The sequence below is a fragment of the Rosa rugosa genome, chromosome 7, assembly GCF_958449725.1.
Source record: "Rosa rugosa chromosome 7, drRosRugo1.1, whole genome shotgun sequence".
Classification (NCBI taxonomy): Eukaryota; Viridiplantae; Streptophyta; class Magnoliopsida; order Rosales; family Rosaceae; genus Rosa; species Rosa rugosa.
In genome coordinates, this window is record NC_084826.1 from 14994467 (window position 1) to 15018061 (window position 23595).

The window sequence follows — 23595 nt, forward strand, 5'->3', positions numbered from 1 at the left end:
GAAGAGAGTATAAATATTATAATTCGTAATTGTCTAGATACCATTTGAAGATATTATTTCATGATCTACTATAAAAACTATACCAATTGACAACTATATAATCATGTAAACGACTGATACTAACATTAATTTTGTCATATCGATTATTGGTATGAGCCTTGCAGTAGACAATTACAACTCGTTTAAGAGTTTAACCTGATGTACAAATAACAACTAACTGATCCTAACTATATATCTCATAACAAGATTATCAGTGTATCATTATCTTCTTTTTTTCAGTAAAGAATTAGTGACCGATCTAATCGAATGTTCATTTAGGGTACAAACTTATCTTCCCAGTTGTCAGCGATCATCATCTTTGGACTAAAGTCATGCAGCTCATGGTGTCTCCAAAAGGGAACGATCTGCTTACCTAGATTACAGTCTCTTTCCCTCTCTATATTATTCTTTTCTTGCTTGTTGGTTATGATTTTTAATTATATGACACATGCAAAAGAACCAAAGGGAGAGATTGATGGCGCGATTGGCGTTCTAATTTGCCTCAGCCAAACGGCTTTGCTGAATCATCCAACAGCAGACAAAAGCTGGACTAGCCAACAACAACAAAAGTGACCAAAAGCTTGGCAGTGTAATTTTTCGAATTATGGTGGAGTTTTTGGAAAAAGGAGACAAAGTGCAGTGTTATTTTATGTCTAAGAAGTTTCAGTATTGACATAAGGCCAAATTAGAAGATTTAATTGACCTGCACTGTTTTCTTGGTTTTTTTCTTTCCATATGAAAGACAGTTTTTTTTTTTTATGGAAAAAAATTACTCAATTAAAGAAGGAAGCCTCTAGGGCAACCAATGTTTACAACATCAAAAATTAAGGCTCTAGAAGCTTCACTTGGGACCCTATCACTCCAATACATAGGAGAAGTAGCGGCATGTCCTAAATTTGCAATGGCGTCAGCTACAAAGTTTGCTTCCCTATACATATGCTTAAAGGAAATTTGAGAAAAGGAAGTTGCAATAGTTCTAATGTCTTCAATCAATTTGAGTAACCTCCAGGGTGGGATCACTGCTCCATTAACTGCATCAATAACCAGCTTTGAGTCTCCTTCAACTTCAACTCTTGTAAAACCTTTGTCTTTGGCCGCAATCAGGCTATCCCTGAGCGCAGTAGCTTTTGCAACTAGTGTGGTAGAGTTGCCAACATACTTGGTGGCTGTAATAACTGGTCTTCCATTATGGTCTCTAATAACGAAACCACTAGCAGCTGAATCTCTACTAACTGAACCATCAAAATTGATTTTAACACAAGAACTAGGAGGAGCAGACCGCTTAATTGTGGTTGAAAGGTTTGAAGTATTTACTCCACTAGTACTAGTGTTAAAATCATTAAAGCTTTTCATTATTGTTTCAACTGACATAACAATTGACATAGGATTAGCAGAAGCGTTTATGAAAATAACATCATTTCTAATCTTCCAAACCTGCCAACACAGAGTAAGAATCTTTGCAAACAGGTCAGCATTGTAAGGTTGGTGTAAGAAGAGTTCCTCAAAGACTTTGAGATACCCTTCCTCCCAGTCCACTGAGGTGTCAATGTTTGCCAACCTCCAAACTTCCTTAGTGAAATCGCAATAACCAAACAAATGGTCAGCAGTCTCATTATCTTTATTACAGAGAAGGCAAGGGTTATCATTAATAATCCCAAACCTGGAAAGTCTATCCCTAGTTTTGAGCCTTCCTCTAAGCAACAGCCAGCCAAAGATTTTAATTTTTGGCTGAACATTAAGCTTCCAGAGCTTATTTATAAACTTGGATTGGTTATGCTTATGAAGATGATCATAGTGCAACCACGTAGCAGATTTAATAGAGAATCTACCATTCGAGGCGGGACCCCAAATATATTCATCTTCCTGTTCACAAACAGGTAAAGGAATGCCAAGAATTTGCTTCACAATATTAGGATCTAAAACAGAAGCTAGCTTTGCCCTGTCCCATTTACCATTAATAATATACTCGGCCACTGACTCCTCTAGATTAATCATATTCCTTCTATCATCAGGAATGAAATCAAGTAAACAACAATCAAAAGCCCAATTAAAAGTCCAGAACTTTATATTCTTACCATTACCTACAATCCACCTCATTCCTTTCATGATCAGGTCTCTTGCATCCAAGACACCATTCCAAGCAATAGAGTTCTTCTGTTTCTTCTTCGCCTGAAAAAAAGAAACCTTTCTTAGATACTTTCTTCTCATAATTTGTGACCACCAGTTATCCTTGTCATTAATTATTTTCCAAGCTAACTTAGCAATAGCTGCATTATTGAAAAAAGCTGAAGGTCTAATGCCTAAGCCACCTGTTGACTTGGGTTGGCATACCTGCTCCCAAGCAACAGGGGCACATTTCATGTCTGAGCCCCAGAAAAAGCAGGATCTGGCTTGTTTATCAATATTGTTAGTCAACTTCTTTGGACATTTGAAGCAAGACATAATATGATTAGGCATACCAGCAATATTAGAATTAATAAAGGTTAACCTTCCTGCCCTTGAGAGGGTTCCTTTCTTCCAGCCAGAGAGCTTATTAGACAATTTGAGTAAGAGTTCTTTTGCATTTATAGGATCCTTCCAAAAAATAACATTATGGATACCCAAATACTTACCTATTGTAGCCTTATGCTGGATGTTCAAAATGTTTACAATATCATTTTTGAGACTAGAATTGACATTTGGAGAGAAATAGAGAGAAGATTTATGATAATTGATTTTTTGTCCTGAAACAGCAACAAAGAGGTCAAGGATTTTAGAAATGTTCCTTGCACCTTTCTTAGTAGCCTTAGCAAAAATTAAACAGTCATCAGCAAACATGAGGTTAGAAATTCTAAAACCACATGGTGAAGATAGAAGGCCAACTTGTGACTTATGGTTGATAGCTAGAGCATTTAGGTGCCTTATTAGAGGCTCCATAACTAAAATAAAAATATAGGGGGAGAGAGGGTCACCTTGTCTGATACCTCTAGCTGGTTTGAACCAACCAGAAGGACTTCCATTAACTATAATCGAGAAAGAAGCAGAAGAAATACAGTTTAAAACAAGCTTAATCCAATTATCATGAAAACCAAACCTCTTGAGGCATTGGGAGATATAATCCCAGTTTAGGAAATCATAAGCTTTTTCGAGGTCCAACTTGAGTGCTAAAGCACCAGCTCTTCCTTTCTTTTTCTGGAAATCCGAGAAGATTTCATGTGCAATCAGGATATTATCCTTCCGGGAGCAAAAGCTCCTTGATTTTTGGAGATACATTTTTCTATCAAAGGCCTTAACCTTTTAACAAGAATTTTGGTGATAATTTTATAAGAGACATTGCAGAGGCTTATAGGCCTAAAATCATTTACCTTAGTAGGATTATCAACTTTGGGGATCAGAGCAATATTAGTATGGTTAATTAGATGTAGAGAACTACTATCAGTAAAAATACCTTTGATCATGGGAATAATTGTATCCTTAACTTCACTCCAGCAATTTTGATAGAAGGCGGCATGCAGCCCATCTGGACCTGGTGCTTTAAGTGGTCCAATAACTTTAACAGTTTCTAGAATTTCCTCATCTGTGACCTGTTTGTTTAAAAGCTCATTATCAGAATGATTAATACATGGCTGTATAATGGCTATAAAATCATTTAAGGAATCCCTATTAGGGGCATTATGAAGATGAAATCTCTTTTTAAAATCATGGATTAGAATATCAACAATGTCATGGTCTGTAGTTGCCCAATTTCCAGAACCATCTTGAATTCTTGTTATCAGGTTAGATTTCTTCCTGATATTGGCCTGAGCTTGGAAGAATCTAGTATTCATGTCTCCTAATTTGAGCCAGTTAGCTTTAGCTTTATGGGCCCAAAACATTTCCTCATCTTTATAAAGTTTCAGAAGTTCCTTTCTGACTTGAAGATCCTGCTCCTGCAAGTAGTTAGACATAGGTGAAATCATTAACTGCTGTTGAATAAGCTTACTTCTTTCATTTAGCTCATCTAGCTTCCTGAAGAGGTTTCCGTAGACATTTTTGTTCCAGCTTTGTGCATGGCTGGAGAATTGACCTGCAATGGTGACAAAATTCAATAAAGGATTAGTATTGTGGTTCTGGTTCCAAATATTTTCAACCAAAGGTCTAAACTCCTTATGTGAGAGCCAAATTGCTTCAAATTTAAAAGATCTATTTTTCTTTTTCTTCATGTTATTGAGTGTTAGACAAATAGGTCCATGATCAGAGCCAATAATTGGAAGATTTTCAGTGCTCAGTTATTCCAAATCCAAGAGATCAATCTCATCCTTTTTATACATGCATGAATAAAAATAAGAGCCTCTAGAACCTTTTTTTTTTCTTTTTCCTTCTTTCTTGGGTGGTTCTAGTTAGACCTCCCAATTTGCTATTTAGACCTCTTATAATTTTTGTCAAATTTTATTTCCTATTTTACCCACTAAAAAAATAAGAAGAAGAGAAAGAATTTCCTATTCATCACAAACCCAGCTATTTGATCTTCCTCGCAATGAGACCTTAAAAAACAACAAGAATTGGTCTTTGGGCATGGATCCGGGAAGCCAAACCTCCCTTTTGAGCAACAAAATGAGCAAAGAATTCATCAAATCATGCTTTCATATTCCATATTTTCTTCTTGCGCGTAACAAATTCTCTATTTAATTCCAATTTAGAAAAGATCATCACATCATCATCAAAATTGCACCTCCCTCCAAAAGGTTCAATCTTTGCCTCATTAAACATTATTGATGCATCAAAAAACCAAAATAAAGACCAATTCTTTGTGCGAAGCAATCCAATTTTGGTACCTCTCGCTTTCTCAGACCCAGGAAGTACTGAGCTCACTAAACCCAATTCAATATCATGTTTTTCTCCGATTATCGTTTCAACTTATATAAAGTTATAAATATGGATTTGGCAAGCCTTCAATTTGAACCCCAACCCGACCACATACTTAGCTAATAAGTCCCGATTCAATCTCAAAATCAAGAACAAGTAGTCAATGATTATGGAAGCCATTATTGTTTATCCAGAGCTTGGGTGGAAAAAGAATGAAAAATAAAACTTGTTGATCAATCTCCATGACCTTATATTAAAAGAATAGAGAACCATAGGTGGGTTGAACAAATGAAAGAAAGAGGATTTGACTATGTTGAGGAGAACACATGATTAAAAGAGGCAGTTTTTGTTAATTTTTTTTTAAATTTATAGAAGGGGTAAAATAGGAAAAAAGAATTTACAAAAATTAGAAGAGGTCTAAATAGCAAATTGAGAGGTCTGAATAGAACCTCTCTTCTTTCTTTTCATTGGTTATCGGTTCCATTCATAAGTTCATTGAATAGGCTCTCTGTTTGAATTGTTTAAGAAAATTTTGGTTGGAAGCTAAAAGAAAAACTCTCCTACCACATTCTTTGCTAAGTTGTTAAACAAGGAAATCATTAGGATTTAGGAGCTCCTAAATCTTAGGAGAGAGAAGGTGACTTATAAGGGTTCATGATGCATTATATGATTTTTTCTTGATAAATATTGTTTTCAGACGAAAATAATAATTATGGTTACCAAGAGTGCTGAGGATGGTTAGAGCAACATTTGTAAGACTCCCTAAAACAAACTCTTAATTTAACTTTTAGCTATTTTTTGAACAAATTTTAATTTGTTCAAAAAATAGAGGGTAGCATTGCGGTCGTTCTAAACAATACATGATGCGCTCAACTTTTAAACCGTGAAATAAATCCAATGACATATGATGAAACATTTGTTCAAGCTAGCCTTTCAAGAGTAGTGGAGATGAGGCTTAATATATTTGAATAAAAATATATATATATATATATATATATATATATATATATATATATATATATATATATATATATATGATGACACACATCTCGCCCGTTTAGTTTTTTACTAATGTATAGATCATCTCTGCAAATTTTCAGCCAAATTGATGATCGTTAAGACATTGATAACTACCTTAAAGCTAGTCCGGTTCAGGTTGGACAGATTCAGTTCGTTCATTGGTTTAAGCGAGTTAGATACCTTAATGATCATCAATTTGGCTGAAAATTTGCAGAGATGATCTATATATTAGTACCTAAAAATTGAACGGTCGAGATGTGGATATGCGACCGAAAAGCGACCCTAAACTCTAAATGCGCACTTTAATTTCAAAGTGAAGCTTCGCTCTGGATAATATATATATATATAGGCGGACGTCCGCACTACCCCAAAAGTGCGGACGTCGATGCTTCTGCTCTGTTCAGGCGGCGACGGCGCGGAGGGACTTGCCGGACGGAGGCTAGGGGTCGATATTGACCTTCTTCTTACTGGTAGACTCGCCGGCTACCAGTTTGCAGTCGCTGCCCAGAACCTTCGACCTCGATTCGCTGCCCAGAACCGGTCTGGGATGCCTCTGGCCTCCGTTCGGCAAGATTCGTGCCGCCGTCGGCGCCTGATTGCTGCAGAAGCATCGACGTCCGCACTAGAATGGGCCTGTATATATATGTGTGTGTGTGTATTTTCTTTTGATGGAAGGACCGTAATTTTTTTTGAATAAAGGGCTGGTGCGGCTGCCCTCAAGCCTTGATTAATGAAACTGTCCAATACAAGGGGGGGACATGGAGCCTAAACCCCTGATTACAATAAACATCTAGAGAATGTCCCGAAATAATAGCAGGAGTCTCTACAAAATCCATGTATTCTAACAAACACCAATTAGCAAAGAGTGCACTACTGACTACTTCATTTGCTTTGACATAGCGGTGATATAACGGAAAGATAACTTGAGTACAACGAAGCATAATTACTGAAATTACTGCTTTCCCACTATGTTGCCGCTGAAAAATAATTTCGACGACACTTAGTTTCATTTTGTCACTAGGAGGTTGAGCCCATTTAACAATTGATCATCGCCTCACTAGGCTAGACAAGGCACTTAGAGTGCACACACAGGCATTTAGCCCGACTAACCCTACAAAATATATGTAGGGACTTATTACACGCCAAAGGCGAGATAATACTAACCAACTAAAATAAATAAAACTAATAAAATAAATAAAACAACCAACCCAAGCCGGACCTAAAAGGAGGGCCCAAGCCCAAGCCCAAGCCTCTACCAAGGAAAACAGGGAGATCCATGCTGCCAGCCTAGCCTAGCCGACCACCACGACGGCCTCCACCGACATACCACCAACTGCATCGCGCCGTCAGAGTCGCTGGACTGCAGCCATCATCATTCCACCCTCCCTACCGTGCGATGGAACCACGCCGGCCTTGTCAAACCAGACCATATTGATCTGATCAGACCCGATCTGCGACGCCATGATCAACGTCCAGCCTCTGCCAAATAAATCCTATCCCCAGATCAGATCGAAAAAAACTAATCTAGATCAGATCGGACTGATCTGATCAGATCTGAGCCACACCATCACGACCACAGCGCCACCCAGCAAGCGCCGGCCTCACTCCACCAAGCCATTCCGCCGACCAGACCATCGAGGGACACACCAAAGCTTAAAAGCCGCCATGATCTCCCCCTTCCTCACCACAAGAACCGTCACCGCAATCTCCTCGATCCGATCTAGACGTCTATCGAGGACTCCAGCTTACTGCAGACCCACACAGGGCCGACAAAGGCCTGTTCGATGATGGCTGAAGGGCTCGCCGCCAGACAGGAAGAAAGAAACCAGTTTTTCTCTCAGGCGTGTGCTCCGGCTTACTGCAGACCCACACAGGGCCGACAAAGGCTTGTCCGACGATGGCTGAAGGGCTCGCCGCCAGACAGGAAGAAAGAAACCAGTGTTTCTCTCAGGCATGTGAACTAGCGCGTACTATACTTCTACTGTGAGTATCTTTTTTTAGAAAGAACGTAATTTTATTAGTCAGAAAAAGTTACAACTTAAAAATTTTATCTACTCTTTAATTGAGGCAGGTAGTTTATGACGTACTTCAAAAATTGGGTCGTGCTTTCCTTTCCAAGCAGCTGAAAGATGGGACAATAACCCCCGGCCAGTTAGCTTCAAGTTTAAGGAATTTGGAATTTGGGCCCTAAACATCAAGGAACTTAGATTCAAGCCCAGACTATCCACAATCTAGACTCCATCATCAGCCCATTCCAACTGGAAAGAGGCTCTCTTGTTTTTCGAAAAAATCGATGGAGAAGGGGTCGAAACCCTAGCCACCGTCACCACTAAAGAGGCTAGATGTGAACCGTATCTAGGTTGCACCATATGTACCACTTGTGGAGTTTGTTCTTACTTGTTTGTGATCTACATGCCTTGCGCAAATCTCATATGATTATTCAACTTGCAATCAGGAGTAAAATACTCTAACTAGTTTTCATAACAGAAAAAAAAAAAAAAATCTCCACCTCCATTGAATTTCTCAATTGGATCTTGCACACCCTCCAGATCCTGCTAGTAAGTAGTAACCACCATCTAGCACATATCTGATCGAACATTGATGAGAGAGGCATCATGTTGCACCTATTCACCACTAGAACCGTCTCAAGTATAGCACCAATGCTCTAGCAATCTTTTATGATTTCAAAGTCAATGGGAGGTTTTGAAATTGGACCCAAACCTTATTTACTTAACATTGACACAAGAAGGGTCTGAAACACCATCATACTTCGCCGCCACCACCACTTAGGCATTGTCCAAACGCCATAGTCTACCACGCAACACGTTACTGTGTACCATCGTCAATGCAAAACATGTTATGAAACAATCAAGAAAAAGTGAAAGACCTTCATGATTTAAATGTCACCGCGAGCACATTAAACTCTTCTCATTGAACTCTAAAAACTCTTAACCTTTAATGAACAACGAGAGAGAGAAAAACATGAGAGATATGTGCCATTATCGTAATTAAACAACTCCCTACAGTCGTGAGATAGACCACCGTAGAATCGTTCAACGCAACTTGAAAGCCAAAGTTGCAGCTATCACTTCAATTTGAGACACTGAAGAATGTGCTTCACCAAAATCCTAATAGAGTTTTTTAGACTAATAATAGTTTATAATTAAATTTCCCAGAACAGTGAAATTGTCAAATTCGATCTCCTTTCTTTTATTTTATCTAATTCGTGCCTTTGATTTTCAAAAATAGGGTTTGGGCAAAACCCATAAGAGAAAGACTCCTTTCAATAAAGTTGAGATTATAGTGGAGAGAGGGCTCATATGGCATTAGGGTAAAACACTTATCTCATATCCGTAATGAGGGTTGAGCCATTTTCTGTCTTATCAAACCTTATTTTACTGTATTTTATAGAGGGAAAAACTCACAAACAGTACCTGAACTTCAAGCCACTAATAACTTTCGTACCTCAAGTTCAAAAAATATCAGATTGGTACCTGAACTTCTGACCCCGACCCAATATCAGTATCTGGGAACAGTAAAATCGTTAACGGAGTTAATTTTTGAAGGGTAAATCTGTCATTTCACTGTTCATCATCTCCAAAACTCTCCCCTCTCTCTCTCTGCAAACCCAGATTTTTCATTATCTTCTTCATACCTCACACACACAAACCCAAATCGACCAAAGGAGAGGTGAGAGGTGAGAGGTGAGAGGAGTTGGTGGTGGATGGGACAGTGGCTATTGAAGAAGTGAAAGGTTGGTTGATAGTGGTGATGAGGTATGAAGAAGAAGAAGAAGAAGAAGAAGAAGAAGAAATCTGGTATTGCATAGAGAGGGGAGAGTTTTGGAGATGATGAATAGTGAAATGACAGATTTACCCTTCAAAAATTAACTCCGTTAACGATTTTACTGTTCCCAGATACTGATATTGGGTCGGGGTCAGAAGTTCAGGTACCAATCTGATATTTTTTGAACTTGAGGTACGAAAGTTATTAGTGGCTTGAAGTTCAGGTACAGTTTGTGAGTTTTTCCCTTTTATAGAAGAAAACATAGCCAGCACCATTTGGTCCAGTTATATTAATGTTTATTTTGTAAATGGAAGGTCCTGAGTTCGACTTACGGATTATTTGTTATACATCCTTATATTATCAGTTATTTATTAACATTTCTACTTAAAAGGGAGAGGTTCTAGTGAAGACTTTAAAATGAGGACTCAATTTGAGGACTTTCAAATCAACGGTTTGACGAGTGGTCCCAATTTTAGTTAAAATATTAATTTTACAACACATATTATCTAACCGTTGATTTAAAAGTCATCACAAAGTCTTCATGTGTTAAAATATTCTTTAAATCATAGATGTAAAATATATCAAATACTATAATTCCAAATGAAAACAAAAAGACTATTTTACCCTTGATATTTTTTTTTATGAGTGCCACATAGCCGCCACGTAGACATTTTTAACGGAATAATAAACTGAAGTACTAAATCTAAATGAGCTAACAGATATCAGTACAGATACCACTACGTTCTCTAAACATTTTTAAGTACCCAAACATGCATTTGATGATAATTCAGGTGCAACATGTCAATTTCCCCCAAACATAGATATACATGGAAGCCAACCTTCTTATCCCCATCACCAAGTAACGTGAATCGGCAAAGAAACTACTCTACAGTTCCATGTTCCAATAAATAGAAAACTAGAGAGGACAAAGCAAAACAATGAACTCTTGTAGAATGCCCATGTTCATTTCTACTTTCATTTAGTCTTTCTGGTACAGACAAGGACGATGAGAGTGATTAATCAGGACAATGCCCAAAATACAGACTCCATTCTCTATTCTGTCACACATTTCAGCTTTGTTGGCCATTTATAGCCCTGGATTTTGAGGCATTGGAGTTTAGACCAACCAAACATTCGGTACCTGTAAAAACTTTGGACTAGGACAACAAAAGCTCATCCTAGGACTAGGACTCGGTGATTCTTTCTGGTTTTGTTGATGAAAAGCTACCTAAAGCTAACGCCTAGCCTGTTAATTTCTCCAGGAGCTGCTATATTTGCTGGAAATCTGGAACCACCAACAATGGTCAATTTTCGGTAACTAATTGTGAGAGAACGAAACACAAGCCAACAAACCCTCCGGATTAGCAAGAGTTTTGGATCGGGTTCCTCTTAAACCCAACAAATTATTTTTGTTACACAACCTCCACTATAGATGTTGGGAAAATTTCTAAACTGGCATGTTACAAAAGAATATGTATTAGGCATGCACTTGCCTCGCTTGAACTTGGACTGGTCACTTTCATTCCAGAGAACCAAGAAGAGCAAGTGATGTAAAGAACCTAACGAAATAATACCCAGATCAGTCAAAAAATCTCATCCACATAATGCAAGTAGTAGTTAGTTAATAGTTATAAGATACCTGCATTTTGGTGTTGCCCCTCTACTATAAATACCTGCCTCCGCTCTGAACTGCTTACAACAAAAATGTCTGAAACCTTACTTCATAAGGATGAGGCTCCTCTCAGAGAGCAATATTCTAGAGGTGATGTCTGCAGCATTGTGAAGCTGAACAGGTTGCAGGTGAGGCGGAAGCTTTCCCGAGGTGGTGAAAATAAACCACCCCAGGATGTCCCCCGTGGTCACTTGGCCATGGTAGTAGGGAAAGCGAGGAGACGGTTTGTTGTGAGAACGGATTTACTGAACCACCCAGTTTTACGGCAGCTGCTAGACCAAGCATATGAAGAGTATGGTCATGCTAACCCTGGTCCTTTAACTTTACCTTGTGATGAGTTTCTCTTTGAAGATATAGTTCACTCTCTTAGAGGTGGTACAAGAACCAACCAATTCTCTTGCCCCTCATGGCTTTCTGAGAAATGATCATCATGCTTGATTTGATTATTGCAGCCGTCCTAGAAGAAGAAGCAGCAACAGTAGCTATTTGTATTACATTTACTTGTCACAATCCCAACCATGATATTAGTAAATCCAAATAGCATTGTTCTTACTCAAAAGAGTAATTGTCAAGTAGCAATAGAACTAGGATGCATGAAATGTGTTCCAGACTTGTATCAATAAGTTGAATCATTCCATGGATTCTAGAAATCAAAGTGGGTAACCAACACATGGGAAATAACAGTATATTGTTTTACATTTATCCTTCCATTGTTTTATGTTTTACAAAAGTTGACATACAGGCCACATACCTGTTTACAAAACCACTCTTTTCATTGTCAACGTTCTTTTTGCCTTGTAAGGAAAAAAAAATAAAAAAAATTCTATACCTAATGAGAGGGGACACAAATACAAAATAACGCCCACAACCAGAAATCCCCTAGAAAAAACAAAATTTGATAGCAATACCCAGGCTAACTAAATTTAAGGCATACAAATGAGTAGTAAAATGAACTTTACCCTAATTTACTATTATTGCATGCTGATCTTTATTTCCTTTTAAATTCAAATCGCGTTGGAGAATATGAAAATCTAGTAGTTTCCAGACATTCCCAACAATTCCACTTGACAGAGCATGATACACTTGTTTTGCAGCTAATCGATGTTCTTCTAGAATTTTAACATCACTCAATAACTTTCTGAGAGCTTCTTCAAGTTCCAATCCACCAGAAACCTGCACGACCATTGACATAGAATGCCACAGATATCAAAGACATGTGTTTTCTATTCTTCCCAAGTAGCTGACATTTGACAAGTCCTTTAAATGAGCAAAGATCGAGCTATGGTCGATCATGTCCCCGGTTTAGATGATGATATACACATGTAGAAACTTTAAACAATCCATGACAGCGAGTACAAACACCACTACAAAAAGGGAAAAACTCACAAACAGTACCTGAACTTCAAGCCACTAATAACTTTCGTACCTCAAGTTCAAAAAATATCAGATTGGTACCTGAACTTCTGACCCCGACCCAATATCAGTATCTGGGAACAGTAAAATCGTTAACGGAGTTAATTTTTTAAGAGTAAATGTGTCATTTCACTGTTTATCATCTCCAAAACTCTCCCCTCTCTCTCTGCAAACCCAGATTTTTCATTATCTTCTTCATACTTCACACACACAAACCCAAATCGACCAAATGAGAGGTGAGAGGTGAGAGGAGTTGGTGGTGGATGGGACGGTGGCTATTGAAGAAGTGAAAGGTTGGTTGATAGTAGTGATGAGGTATGAAGAAGAAGAAGAAGAAATCTGGTATTGCAAAGAGAGGGGAGAGTTTTGGAGATGATGAACAGTGAAATGACAGATTTACCCTTCAAAAATTAACCCCGTTAACGATTTTACTGTTCCCAGGTACTGATATTGGGTCGGGGTCAGAAGTTCAGGTACCAATCTGATATTTTTTGAACTTGAGGTACGAAAGTTATTAGTGGCCGATAGGTCAGGTACTGTTTGTGAGATTTTCCCCTACAAAAATTATATTCCCCCAAAAAGAAGAGGCAATACAGGTGTAACAGTGTACTTATTAAGACTTAAAAAACAGCAAATGGAGCTAACACACCAGAAATATGCTTCAAGAAATCAACTCTAAATGAACCCGAATAATGCCCATTCTACCCAGTAGTAAATGACTTCTTTGACACGTCTGCCTTATAGCTTCAAGCCTTCAACCAACCAGATTAACAGAGTACAGAGTACATGACATTTTATCAACCTCTGATCTAGAGCCTACACAAATGATCATATACGTAACAGTTTTCAGGTAGAACTGACCACTTCCAAATTCCAGGGTCAGGATCTCTACATTTGGCAAGACAAAAAAAAAAAAAAAAAAAATCTGAATTCAAGTCAACTGTATAAAAAAGTAGATTCTGCATGTAGAGTTTTCTTTGTTATGAACTTATGACTAGCAAATCAAAGAATAATCTTTAATGCGGTCCGCCAATTACATATGAGAAAATTGGCTGAGAATTCAAAAGAATTAAGTTCAAACTACTAGACAATGATAAATTTTAAAACTTGTTATACTAGATTGCGCAAATGTTTTCGATGAGACTTGCTAAGTGATTACACTACATGTAAATTTATGAAGCATTTGTAAGTTTTGGAGCTAAATCTTGAACAGTCTCAACAAATGATATTTGAAGGATAGAGGATAGAGGTCATTCACACCTGTACGACTGACAGAGGATTTAGTTGTTGCATTTCCAGTACCATGGATGAAAAATGCCCAACATGTGGACCTGAAAAGGCAGAATAAAAAAGCATCTATCAGCGTGTTTTATGTTCAGAATCAACATCTGATTTAGTAGTAAATATTCACCAGTCAAAATGGCACAGCCAGCTGCAGCAGCTTCTGATATGTTGTGACCAGAAAGACTAGGAAAGAAGGAACCTCCAATTACAGCTACTGGAGTTAACCTATACAAGTGTCTCAGTTCACCTATAAATCAAGGGAAAATATATAATTAGAAGCATAATTTTCCTAAAGCAATTGTAGGAGAATTTAACTATGAAAGATCTATGTTTTCATAGGATTTATCTGAGACTAAAGTGGGTAGAAGATTTCAAAATATGCTGACCTAATGTGTCCACCACCAATATATTAGTTCCTCTGACAAGTTTATCATGCTGAGACCTCAAAGCTACACCATGCCCTTCTCTCCACAATTTCTGCACCACTTAAGAAAATAGTACAAAATACGATTAATAAATGTAACATTAAATAATTAATTTCAGGTAGTAAATCTCAACGAAGACAAAAGTAGATCATTAAGAATTAAATGCCAATAAAATTGCATGTGGTCGTACATCAGCAATCTCTTTTCCATGCTGTGGATGTCGAGGCACAATAATTGTGAACAGATCGGGATATTCTTGCATGAGCACTTTGTGAATGCCTAGTATTACTGCAGAAAGTATTCGTGAGTTTTTCAACCAACATGAATCAACTCGCGGTAGATTACTGTTAAATGATTGTAAAGAAAATTAAACCAGAAAGAAGTAAATAACGATCCATAAGAAGAACCCAACCCACTGGAAGTTTATTTTTATCAAAATCGCAAACTATGTATGAATTTCCAACGGTATCACCAATATATCTGCTCAAATGGCCATGTCACAAACACATTCCTTCACTCTCATACTCAGGGAAGACATAAAGGAAGTGACAATTACTTTAGCTGAATTTCACTACAAGAAAGCTAATACATAGACAAATGGATCATAACATGAACTAACAAGATGAAAAAAGCACTGACCTAGGATTATGTGCCATTGCATTGCAAAATACAATCAGGAAGAGTGTATGAAAAAGAAACCAACTTCTGATAATGAGGATGACATGATACAAGTGAGGTCCCTAATGAAACTCTAGCATGCATATAAGTGTATGACACCATATATACAGTACAGAAATTAAGGCTAGGTAGCAGGAAGTCACCTTCTTCTTCCCCCTTATGTATGGAAGAAGCCATCCAAACCTGCCTGTGGGCAAGGTGTACCGTCAAATCTTCTATACTTCTGATCTCTCCCTCACACATGTCAAATTCTTCAACGACTGAACGAAAAAAAAAAGAAAGAAAGAAAAAAAAAGAAAAGAAACATCTGGATCAGGATTTAAGATAGATGATCACCTTCTTCAAGAATTGCTAATATATAATCATGACAAGAATCAAGACCTAAAACATATTATTTAAACTCTCAAAAAGGTAGTAGAATTAATCATAAGCTTCATTTGCATTCCACATGTTAAGCCAAGCAAACATTATAAGTTCTCATTCTGAAGCATACCATATTTCAGGTCACCAGAAAAGTTGATGACAAAAGGTGGGGCATGCAGTAGCTGAAAGTGGATTGCTTGCATAGTGCTCTGTATCGTGCAATGAAATCAATTAGAGCAATAACAACAGAAGACACAGATTACTGCAACATAATGTATACCAGCACATACCAATGGAGCAATCAATGAAAACTTTGAGAGCATCAACGAAATAAGTGGAAGAAGCACTGGTCCCGACCAACGTTTAAAAGATTTAGTAGATACCCGTGCATTTAACAACGCCAGCATGATCTGAAAAGAAAGTGGATCATATAAGGGTCATCTGAAATCAGAAACATGACATAAGTACACCAAAATTATAGTTATACCACAATATATACACATAACATCAAAACAGGCTGATCAGCATTGAAAGGTGCAACCTTTGGAGGGAATCAAACAGCCCTTTGGAGTAAACTTGAATAGCCATACTGGAGCTATACTAAGTTTCACTTACTGCTGTATGTTAGACATAAATCAGGAAAGCACATTTTTTAGATATAATACTTACACCCTTTTCTGAAGCACCGATGATCAAATTCGGCCACAGTTCACTCTCCATTAACACAATTGCATTTGGCTTCCAGTGACCAATGAATGTGTCCATAGCAGAAGGGGTATCAATCGGCGCAAACTAGTTCAATCACAGAGTTTTGAGTACATCACAACCAGAAATATTCTATCTTTACATTCGGTCATGCCACAGAGACCAAGACTAATACATTTGTAACATCAGAGTAAAAGTACCTGATGAATCACACTAGCTGGAAGACGTTTCCTTATTACTTCACTGCACATAATTAAGAGAACAAATTAAAAAAAAAGAAAAAAAAATGCAAACTTGACATAATGTTGAGTTGGGAGTGAAAGAGGAAATGCAGACATGGGTCTTACAATGCAGACGATGTGGTAGTGGTCATCAGAATGGTTAAATCAGGCCTCCGCTGAATGCATTCTTTGATGACAGGAATCGCCGACATTCCTTCACCTGCTCACAATTTTCATCAGAAAAGCAATTGGGTTTTTTTCCTCAAATGAAATGAAATTAAAGGAATGGGATTTGTTGATACCTAATGAGACGGCGTGGAACCAGAGGAGTGGGCCCGGCGGGCGAGGGAGGGAGGGGCGGCCGAGGCGTTCCGGCCAGCGGAGAGGGTGCTCGAGGCCTCGGAGTTTACGCCAGTGAAGGTGGAGGCAGAGAAATGGAGACAGGCCATGGCTCAAAGCTCTGTAAATGTTGTAAACCACCTTGCCCTTCGTTGCCGCCATTTCTCTCTTTCTGTGTTTTAAGGTTTCACCGGAGTAGCAGGAAGTGACTCACTTCAAGTAATCAAGTCTTCAAGAGAGCACAAGGAATAACCCAGACTTTTGGCAACAGACTTTTTTTTGTTAAATTGGAATACTTCGACAATGTACTAAACTACCAAGCTTTCAAGAGAAAAAAAACGACCAAGGAACAAAGACCCAAAACAAAAATGGGAGTGAATTGAAGCCTCTAATTAGCACCGCTACAATACCCGAAGCCAAACCATACTAGCCCCCCAAAAAAAAAAAAAAAAAAAAATCTGAGCCCAGCAAAACACAACCTTGGAGCCCCAGCACCACCACATGCACTGTCAAATATTTCAACTAGTCTCAAGTCCAACATGTTCATAGAGAAAGAAATATGGCAGTTGATATTCTTGCCAAGGCCAGTGTCTCTAATTCTCCTAGAATTTGTCTCCTCCGAAGACCTCATGCTATGGTTACAGGTACTTTACTTGATGACATTGCTGTTGTAGCTCCCCCTAGAATGTTTTCTAGCAGTCTGAGCTAGGTTCCTTTTTGCTTTTCTTTCTGGGCCTTTGGCCCCTAATGTACCAAAAAAATATAAGTATATAACCCACTCGAACAAAACCAATCGAAAGAAGGATTCATCCAAATCCCATACCCAACGCTGCCCGCACCGCCCTTATTTTACAAACCAAACTCCCCACACCCACCACACACCCGCCATTTCTGGTGATGCCAAACAATTTCAGTGATAGCTAATGTTATATATTTTTACCTTACTAAATTTTGATTTTGAAAATGAAAACACAAAGTCAGTAACATATTCATTGACTTTGAGTTGGGATTAGGGTCACGGTTGGATTTAGAACTTCAGATATTAGGAGTTTTACGTTCCTCTTCCAAAAGCAGATATATGGACTTTGAGTTCTTAAGTTTTACTAGCAAATCAGGCTGCACGATGCTGCATGTTTAATTTTTTCTTGAATTTTAAACGTAATTCCTCATTTGTATTTGAACATATTCATAAGGGAGAATTTCACAAATAGTCACTCAACTATGACTCATTCGACACTTTGGTCACTCAATTTTCAAATATATCACTTTGGTCACTCAACTATTACTCTGTCAATCACTTTAGTCACCCAAGGAGCATTTTATCTCACTTTAATCACTTCTCTCAATCATTCTAATACATATTTCTCAATATTTCACAATTGGTTGAACGGAAATATCATTAATATTGTGGCAAATAATTTTTTTTTAATGAAAAAAATTAACAAAGTGACTAAAGTGAATAACAGAGTTAAAGTTGAGTGACCAAAGTGATATATTTAAAAGGTGAGTGACCAAAGTGTCGAATAGGTAAAAGTTGAGTGACCATTTGTGTTATTCTCTCTATTCATAAATGATAACTATATGCATAGAGTCAAACAGACCATTGAACACATAGTTGCTGGGGTAACTATTATACATCAACAGTTTCTCTTAACAAAAAAGAAAAAGAAAAAACTACATATTAAGCAAAAGTTCATTGGCCATCCCAACTTCAATTCTAACAAATCCGACATCACATTTCATAAATATCATAGGTCAAAATTAGGACATAACAAAATAGAGGGCAGTGCTATATACAATGTTCTAAAAAACGCTAGGCGCTAGTCGGGGGGTAGTCCGGGGCCTAGCGCCCAGAGGCCTAGGCGGGGACTAGGCGGTTTTCTTTTTTTATTAATTTTATTTTTACAAACATATAATTATATAAATAAATAAGTGTTAATTAATGTGTGTGTGTTTTTTTTCCTTTAAAAACTTTCCTTTTTTCTTTTGGTCTTAATCGTCTCCACTATCTCTCCCCACCAAATCAATATTTCTTTTTTTTTGAATGAATGGTAATTCCATTGATAATAGCGCATGCCAAGAAGGCCATTACATACTCACCCGTTGACACATAACAATGGCCAGATCAAGGTTTCGTGGAGGAGCCACAGTAGTACATAGGATAGACCAACTATATTCGAACTAATCGCTCACTTTAAAAGTGAGCCTAAAAGCTATGGAAACATAGCGAATAGACAAGCCAAACTACACTCGTTAGGTTTCTAATACAAGAAACTTATTGTAATTAGACAAAAGCTAAAAACATAGGTTTGGGCCAAGAGCCTGAACCCCAGCCCAAAATAGCAAAGGACTAGGGCAAAACCCCAGCCCAACAGTTAGCGGCCCAATAGGAAGTCCACCAAGGGAGAAGTTCCGCTGGCGGGGCTTCGCCTAGCGGAGACTTCGTCACTTGTAATGTGACAAGGGAGAAGTTCCACTAGCGGAGTTTCGCTTAGCGGAGACTTCGTCACTTGGAAGGTGACAAGGGAGAAGATCCGCTAGCGGAGGTTCGCTTGGTGGAGACTTCATCACTTGGAATGTGACAAGGGAGAAGTTTCGCTAGCGGAGTTTCGCTTAGCGGAGACTTCGTCACTTGTAATGTGACAAGGGAGAAGTTCCGCTAGCGGAGGTTCGCTTGGCGGAGACTTCGTCACTTGGAAGGTGACAAGGGAGAAGTTCCGCTAGCAGAGTTTCGCTTAGCGGAAACTTCGTCACTTGGAAGGTGACAAGGGAGAAGTTCCGCTAGCGGAGGTTCGCTTAGCGGAGACTTCCGACGATTGGTGGTCTCTTCCTAAGTGGTTACTTCCATTAGACGTTTCGTCTGATGGTGGTCGACACGTGGCCGACTTCTAAAGGGCTAGCGTCTGGAGGCGTGACTCCTCAGCCTGCCCATCTTCTCTCCATTAATGCGAGTAATTATAGATTTTGTAACCGAGGCGACGCCTCGGTTAATCCGGAGAGTAAGTGCAGACGTGGGACACGTGTACGGCTGGTGTGTGATGTCGTTTTTCAGCGGACGGCCTAGAATTCTTTGACGTTGACATAAAAAAGGGGGGGGGGGGAACCTAGCGAGATTTGACACTTCTGCGAAAACTTCAAACCTGAGTCGTCGTCTTCAAGCTCTGTTCGCCTGTGATTTGTGAAGAAGATTACTACGATTCTGTGGAGTTATCGAACCTGGGGGGACGAAATCTTCAGCAGTGAAGACAAGTGATCCCGATCACACCAGAGTTTGCTTTGAGGTTGGTATCTCGAATCCCATTCCTGTTTCATTGGATTTGTGTTGTCTATTGCCAGTTTCTTGGTTTTGTCACACCAGAGTTTGCTTTGAGGTTGGTATCTCGAATCCGATTCCTATTTCATTGGATTTGTGTTGTCTATTACCAGTTTCTTGGTTTTGGGGTATGATCTGTTCTCCCCCGGTGTGTTCTGAGGGTGTAAAGTGAACTTTGAGGGTGGGTTATAGTGTTTGGCAGAGAGTTGGTGTTTAGGGATTTGCTAGATGGTCGAATCTGGGTTGAGTGTGCGTTTTGTTCTTGTTTTGGCATTTTCTGGGTAACTGTTCTTGATGTTCTTTGATGTAACTGATATAGGGATAGGTTAGATCTTGTGTGAACTGACTGATTTGGGTTTTAGGGTTTCGGATGGCTAACGTCGTAGAAATTTCGAGCAGTGAGGACTCTGGGTCTGACATGTCGTTCAGCGTGGCGGATAGAATTTTTATTGACTCGTGGCGTCCGTCTGCCCGTGCAGGAACCTCACTGCCAGAACCGCTAGAGATCGAGCAGCTACAAACCATACCCTGGGAAGTAGCTATGGGTTGTGCTCCGCGTCCAGAGAGTTCTAGGGCGGGGGAGGCTGCCGCTGCCCGAAATAGGCGTGAGGAGCGGTTGGCAAGTAATAGTCCTGTTAGCGGCTCCGTTAATGGGGGAGAGGGAGGATACCGAGTCAACGTGGGTCCTCCATGACGGCACCCCTGTTGACGAGGCGGGAGGGCCAATGACCGTTGCTGCCGTCAATCGGTTGAAGCGGATGTTTAAGTTGCCAGGCATAGTGAAGTTGCGGCCGCCGACGACGGACTAGAAGGCCTCGATCCTGCCAGCGGGGTATGCCGTCGTGCACGAGGCGATCTTCCACCAAGGAGTGACGTTCACGCTACTGCCAAATCTCCAAATCCTTGTGTGTGAGTTTGGCCTCGCCTTTGGGCAGATTTGCCCCAACATGTGGCCGTTGATGATGGCATTGAACTCGTTATGGCGCTTGTCCGGTTGTGAGGGACCAACCGTGGCGTAGGTGCTACACTTCTAAAGCTGGTGTACGTGAAGCGCCAAGGTTGTCGAGGGCAGGTGGACGTGAGTCGCCGCCAGGGGGCGCCCAAGCTGATTGAGAACCTGAAGGATTCCATGTCCTACTGGCGGGGTACCTTCTGTATTGCCACGGCGGGGTGGGAATACCAAGATGGGTCCAATGAGGGGGAGCCGACGTTTAGGATTAAGTCGGAGTTTCAGCCTATCCGAGGTTGTGTCGGTCTCCGCTGACCAAAGTTGGCGATTTTTCTTGTGATAGTCCTTGTAGTTTGTACTAACGGTTACTTCTTTTTTGTAGCGGGCCTGCGCTATAACCTGACTCGTGAAGAAGAGTGTCGTGTGGCACGTATCAGAGGCTGCTGGCGGAATCGCAACCTGCTGGACCTTCGTCTCCTTACTGGTTGGGAGTTGTTGGTTGATCAACAATTGACTCGTGCCGTTGGTAAGCAATCTCCGCTATCTTGTGCCTTTGTTCAATTTGTCTCAGGCTAAGTCGTTTTTTTTTTAGAATCTCCGTTGGGTAACAAAGCGAGCCGAGACGCTTTTGCTAAGGCCATGGATTGTGCTGAGATCGACAATTTTTTGGAGAGCATGTACGCCTCCGGGCTGGTGGCTCAGAAAAAGGTCTTTAATCCCTAAACTCTGGCGCTAAGCCAGTCTGAGATTCCCGTGGTGATACCTATGCCGCACCACTCTCATCTTGGTGGCGACGGTTCGCCCGTCGTTCAGGCGGGGACTGGCGTGGGTAGTGGGGCTGTCGGCGGGAGTAAGGGCCCTTCTGCAGCCGTGCCACAGAAAGAGAGAGTGCCTGCCACTCGGCGTGGGGCACATAAGGAGAAGGTGGTGCCGTCGACGGAGACCGTCACCATTGAGGGGTTGGAGCCGCCGCCGAAGGGATCGAGGCCTGCCCCAGCTGGAAGCACACGGGTGCTTCAGCGAAGGCGCCGCCAAAATGACTCCGGCGGGGAAGAGGAAGGGGATGATGTGGAGACCATTGGGGCCCGCCAGCAGAAGAAGGAAAGACAGGCTCCGCCCAAGGTGGCTGTGGTCGCTGAGAGAGAGGTGCCCGCGAGCGACCTGGACTCGTTCGCGGCGTACGCAGAGTTCCTGAATGACAATGAGCGGGAATTTCTTTACCACCTCTGCGAGCGGCTCGGGTTTGGCGGCCTAGAGGGGATTATGCGCTCAACCGCCGTTGACCAATCACCCTACAGCACGGCCTTTGGACATCTCTCGGTTGGACTGCACGAGCTGTTCTTGGCGAACCCGCCCTAAACTCGCATTAATGGCGAGAAGACGGGCAGGCTGAGGAGGCACGCCTCCAGACGCTAACCCTTTAGAAGTCGGCCACGTGTCGACCACTATCAGACGAAGCGTCTAATGGAAGTAACCACTTAGGAAGAGACCACCAATCGTCAGAAGTCTCCGCTAAGCGAACCTCCGCTAGCGGAACTTCTCCCTTGTCACCTTCCAAGTGACGAAGTTTCCGCTAAGCGAAACTCCACTAGCGGAACTTCTCCCTTGTCACCTTCCAAGTGACGAAGTCTCCGCCAAGCGAACCTCCGCTAGCGTAACTTCTCCCTTGTCACATTACAAGTGACGAAGTCTCCGCCAAGCGAACCTCCGCTAGTGGAACTTCTCCCTTGTCACCTTCCAAGTGACAAAGTCTCCGCTAAGCGAAACTCCGCTAATGGAACTTCTCCCTTGTCACATTACAAGTGATGAAGTCTCCACCAAGCGAACCTCCGCTAGCGGATCTTCTCCCTGGTCACCTTCCAAGTGACGAAGTCTCCGCTAAGCGAAACTCCGCTAGTGGAACTTCTCCCTTGTCACATTACAAGTGACGAAGTCTCCGCTAGGCGAAGCCCCGCCAGCGGAACTTCTCCTTTATCACCCTATAAGGCAGCTTCCGCTACACGACACACCGCTAGTAGAACTCCCTTTCCATCTTGCAAACTGCTTACTTTGCTGAGCACAACACCGCTCACTAAGATACCGCCAAGCACGTCCCCGCGACGCTGCTTCCTGCTTACTACCAGCGGCGGCTCCCGAGGCAACGCCTCATTCTGACGAAGACCGCCACGCGGCGTTGCGGTCAGATTACGTCCCTCCGGGACACGGGGACTAGTCAACAGTCTACGAAGGCCCTGATTAGGCACGTTGACCCCCGTCACTTGGGTACCAAAGATTGGGCTCGCTACCCAACACCCTCTGCTCCGCGCAGCTCCCCTCAACAAACAATATACCGACCATCCGGAGGTCTATCTTAGCCGGGGAGTGGGGGACTCCCTGGGGGCCCAAGCAAGGGCCCACCCGAAAGGGTACAAAGCGTTCGCTCAGTAAATCCATGGTTGACAACGCACTGACGCTAATTATGCTGTTGCAAGTCTAGCGGAGGCAACGCTTCAAACCGCTGAGCAACTCCCCAACCAAGATTGCCCTCCTTGACTGGGGACTTGGGGGACTTGTACCTACATGTG

At 40.9% G+C, this 23595-nt stretch overlaps 1 protein-coding gene across 1 annotated transcript; it reads right to left on the reverse strand.

Annotated features, from left to right (window-relative positions):
- Positions 1-11914: 11914 nt before the first annotated feature.
- On the reverse strand, positions 11915-17533 carry LOC133723687 (probable 3-deoxy-D-manno-octulosonic acid transferase, mitochondrial). The gene is made up of 12 exons (XM_062150564.1): positions 16733-17533; positions 16557-16650; positions 16410-16452; positions 16174-16296; positions 15795-15914; positions 15635-15713; positions 15285-15401; positions 14654-14751; positions 14425-14515; positions 14166-14285; positions 14015-14085; positions 11915-12514 (listed from the first exon to the last, which is right to left on the reverse strand). The coding sequence occupies exons 1-12, from the start codon at positions 16929-16931 to the stop codon at positions 12302-12304; spliced, it is 1368 nt and encodes a 455-aa protein (XP_062006548.1). The 5' UTR covers positions 16932-17533; the 3' UTR covers positions 11915-12301.
- Positions 17534-23595: the final 6062 nt, after the last annotated feature.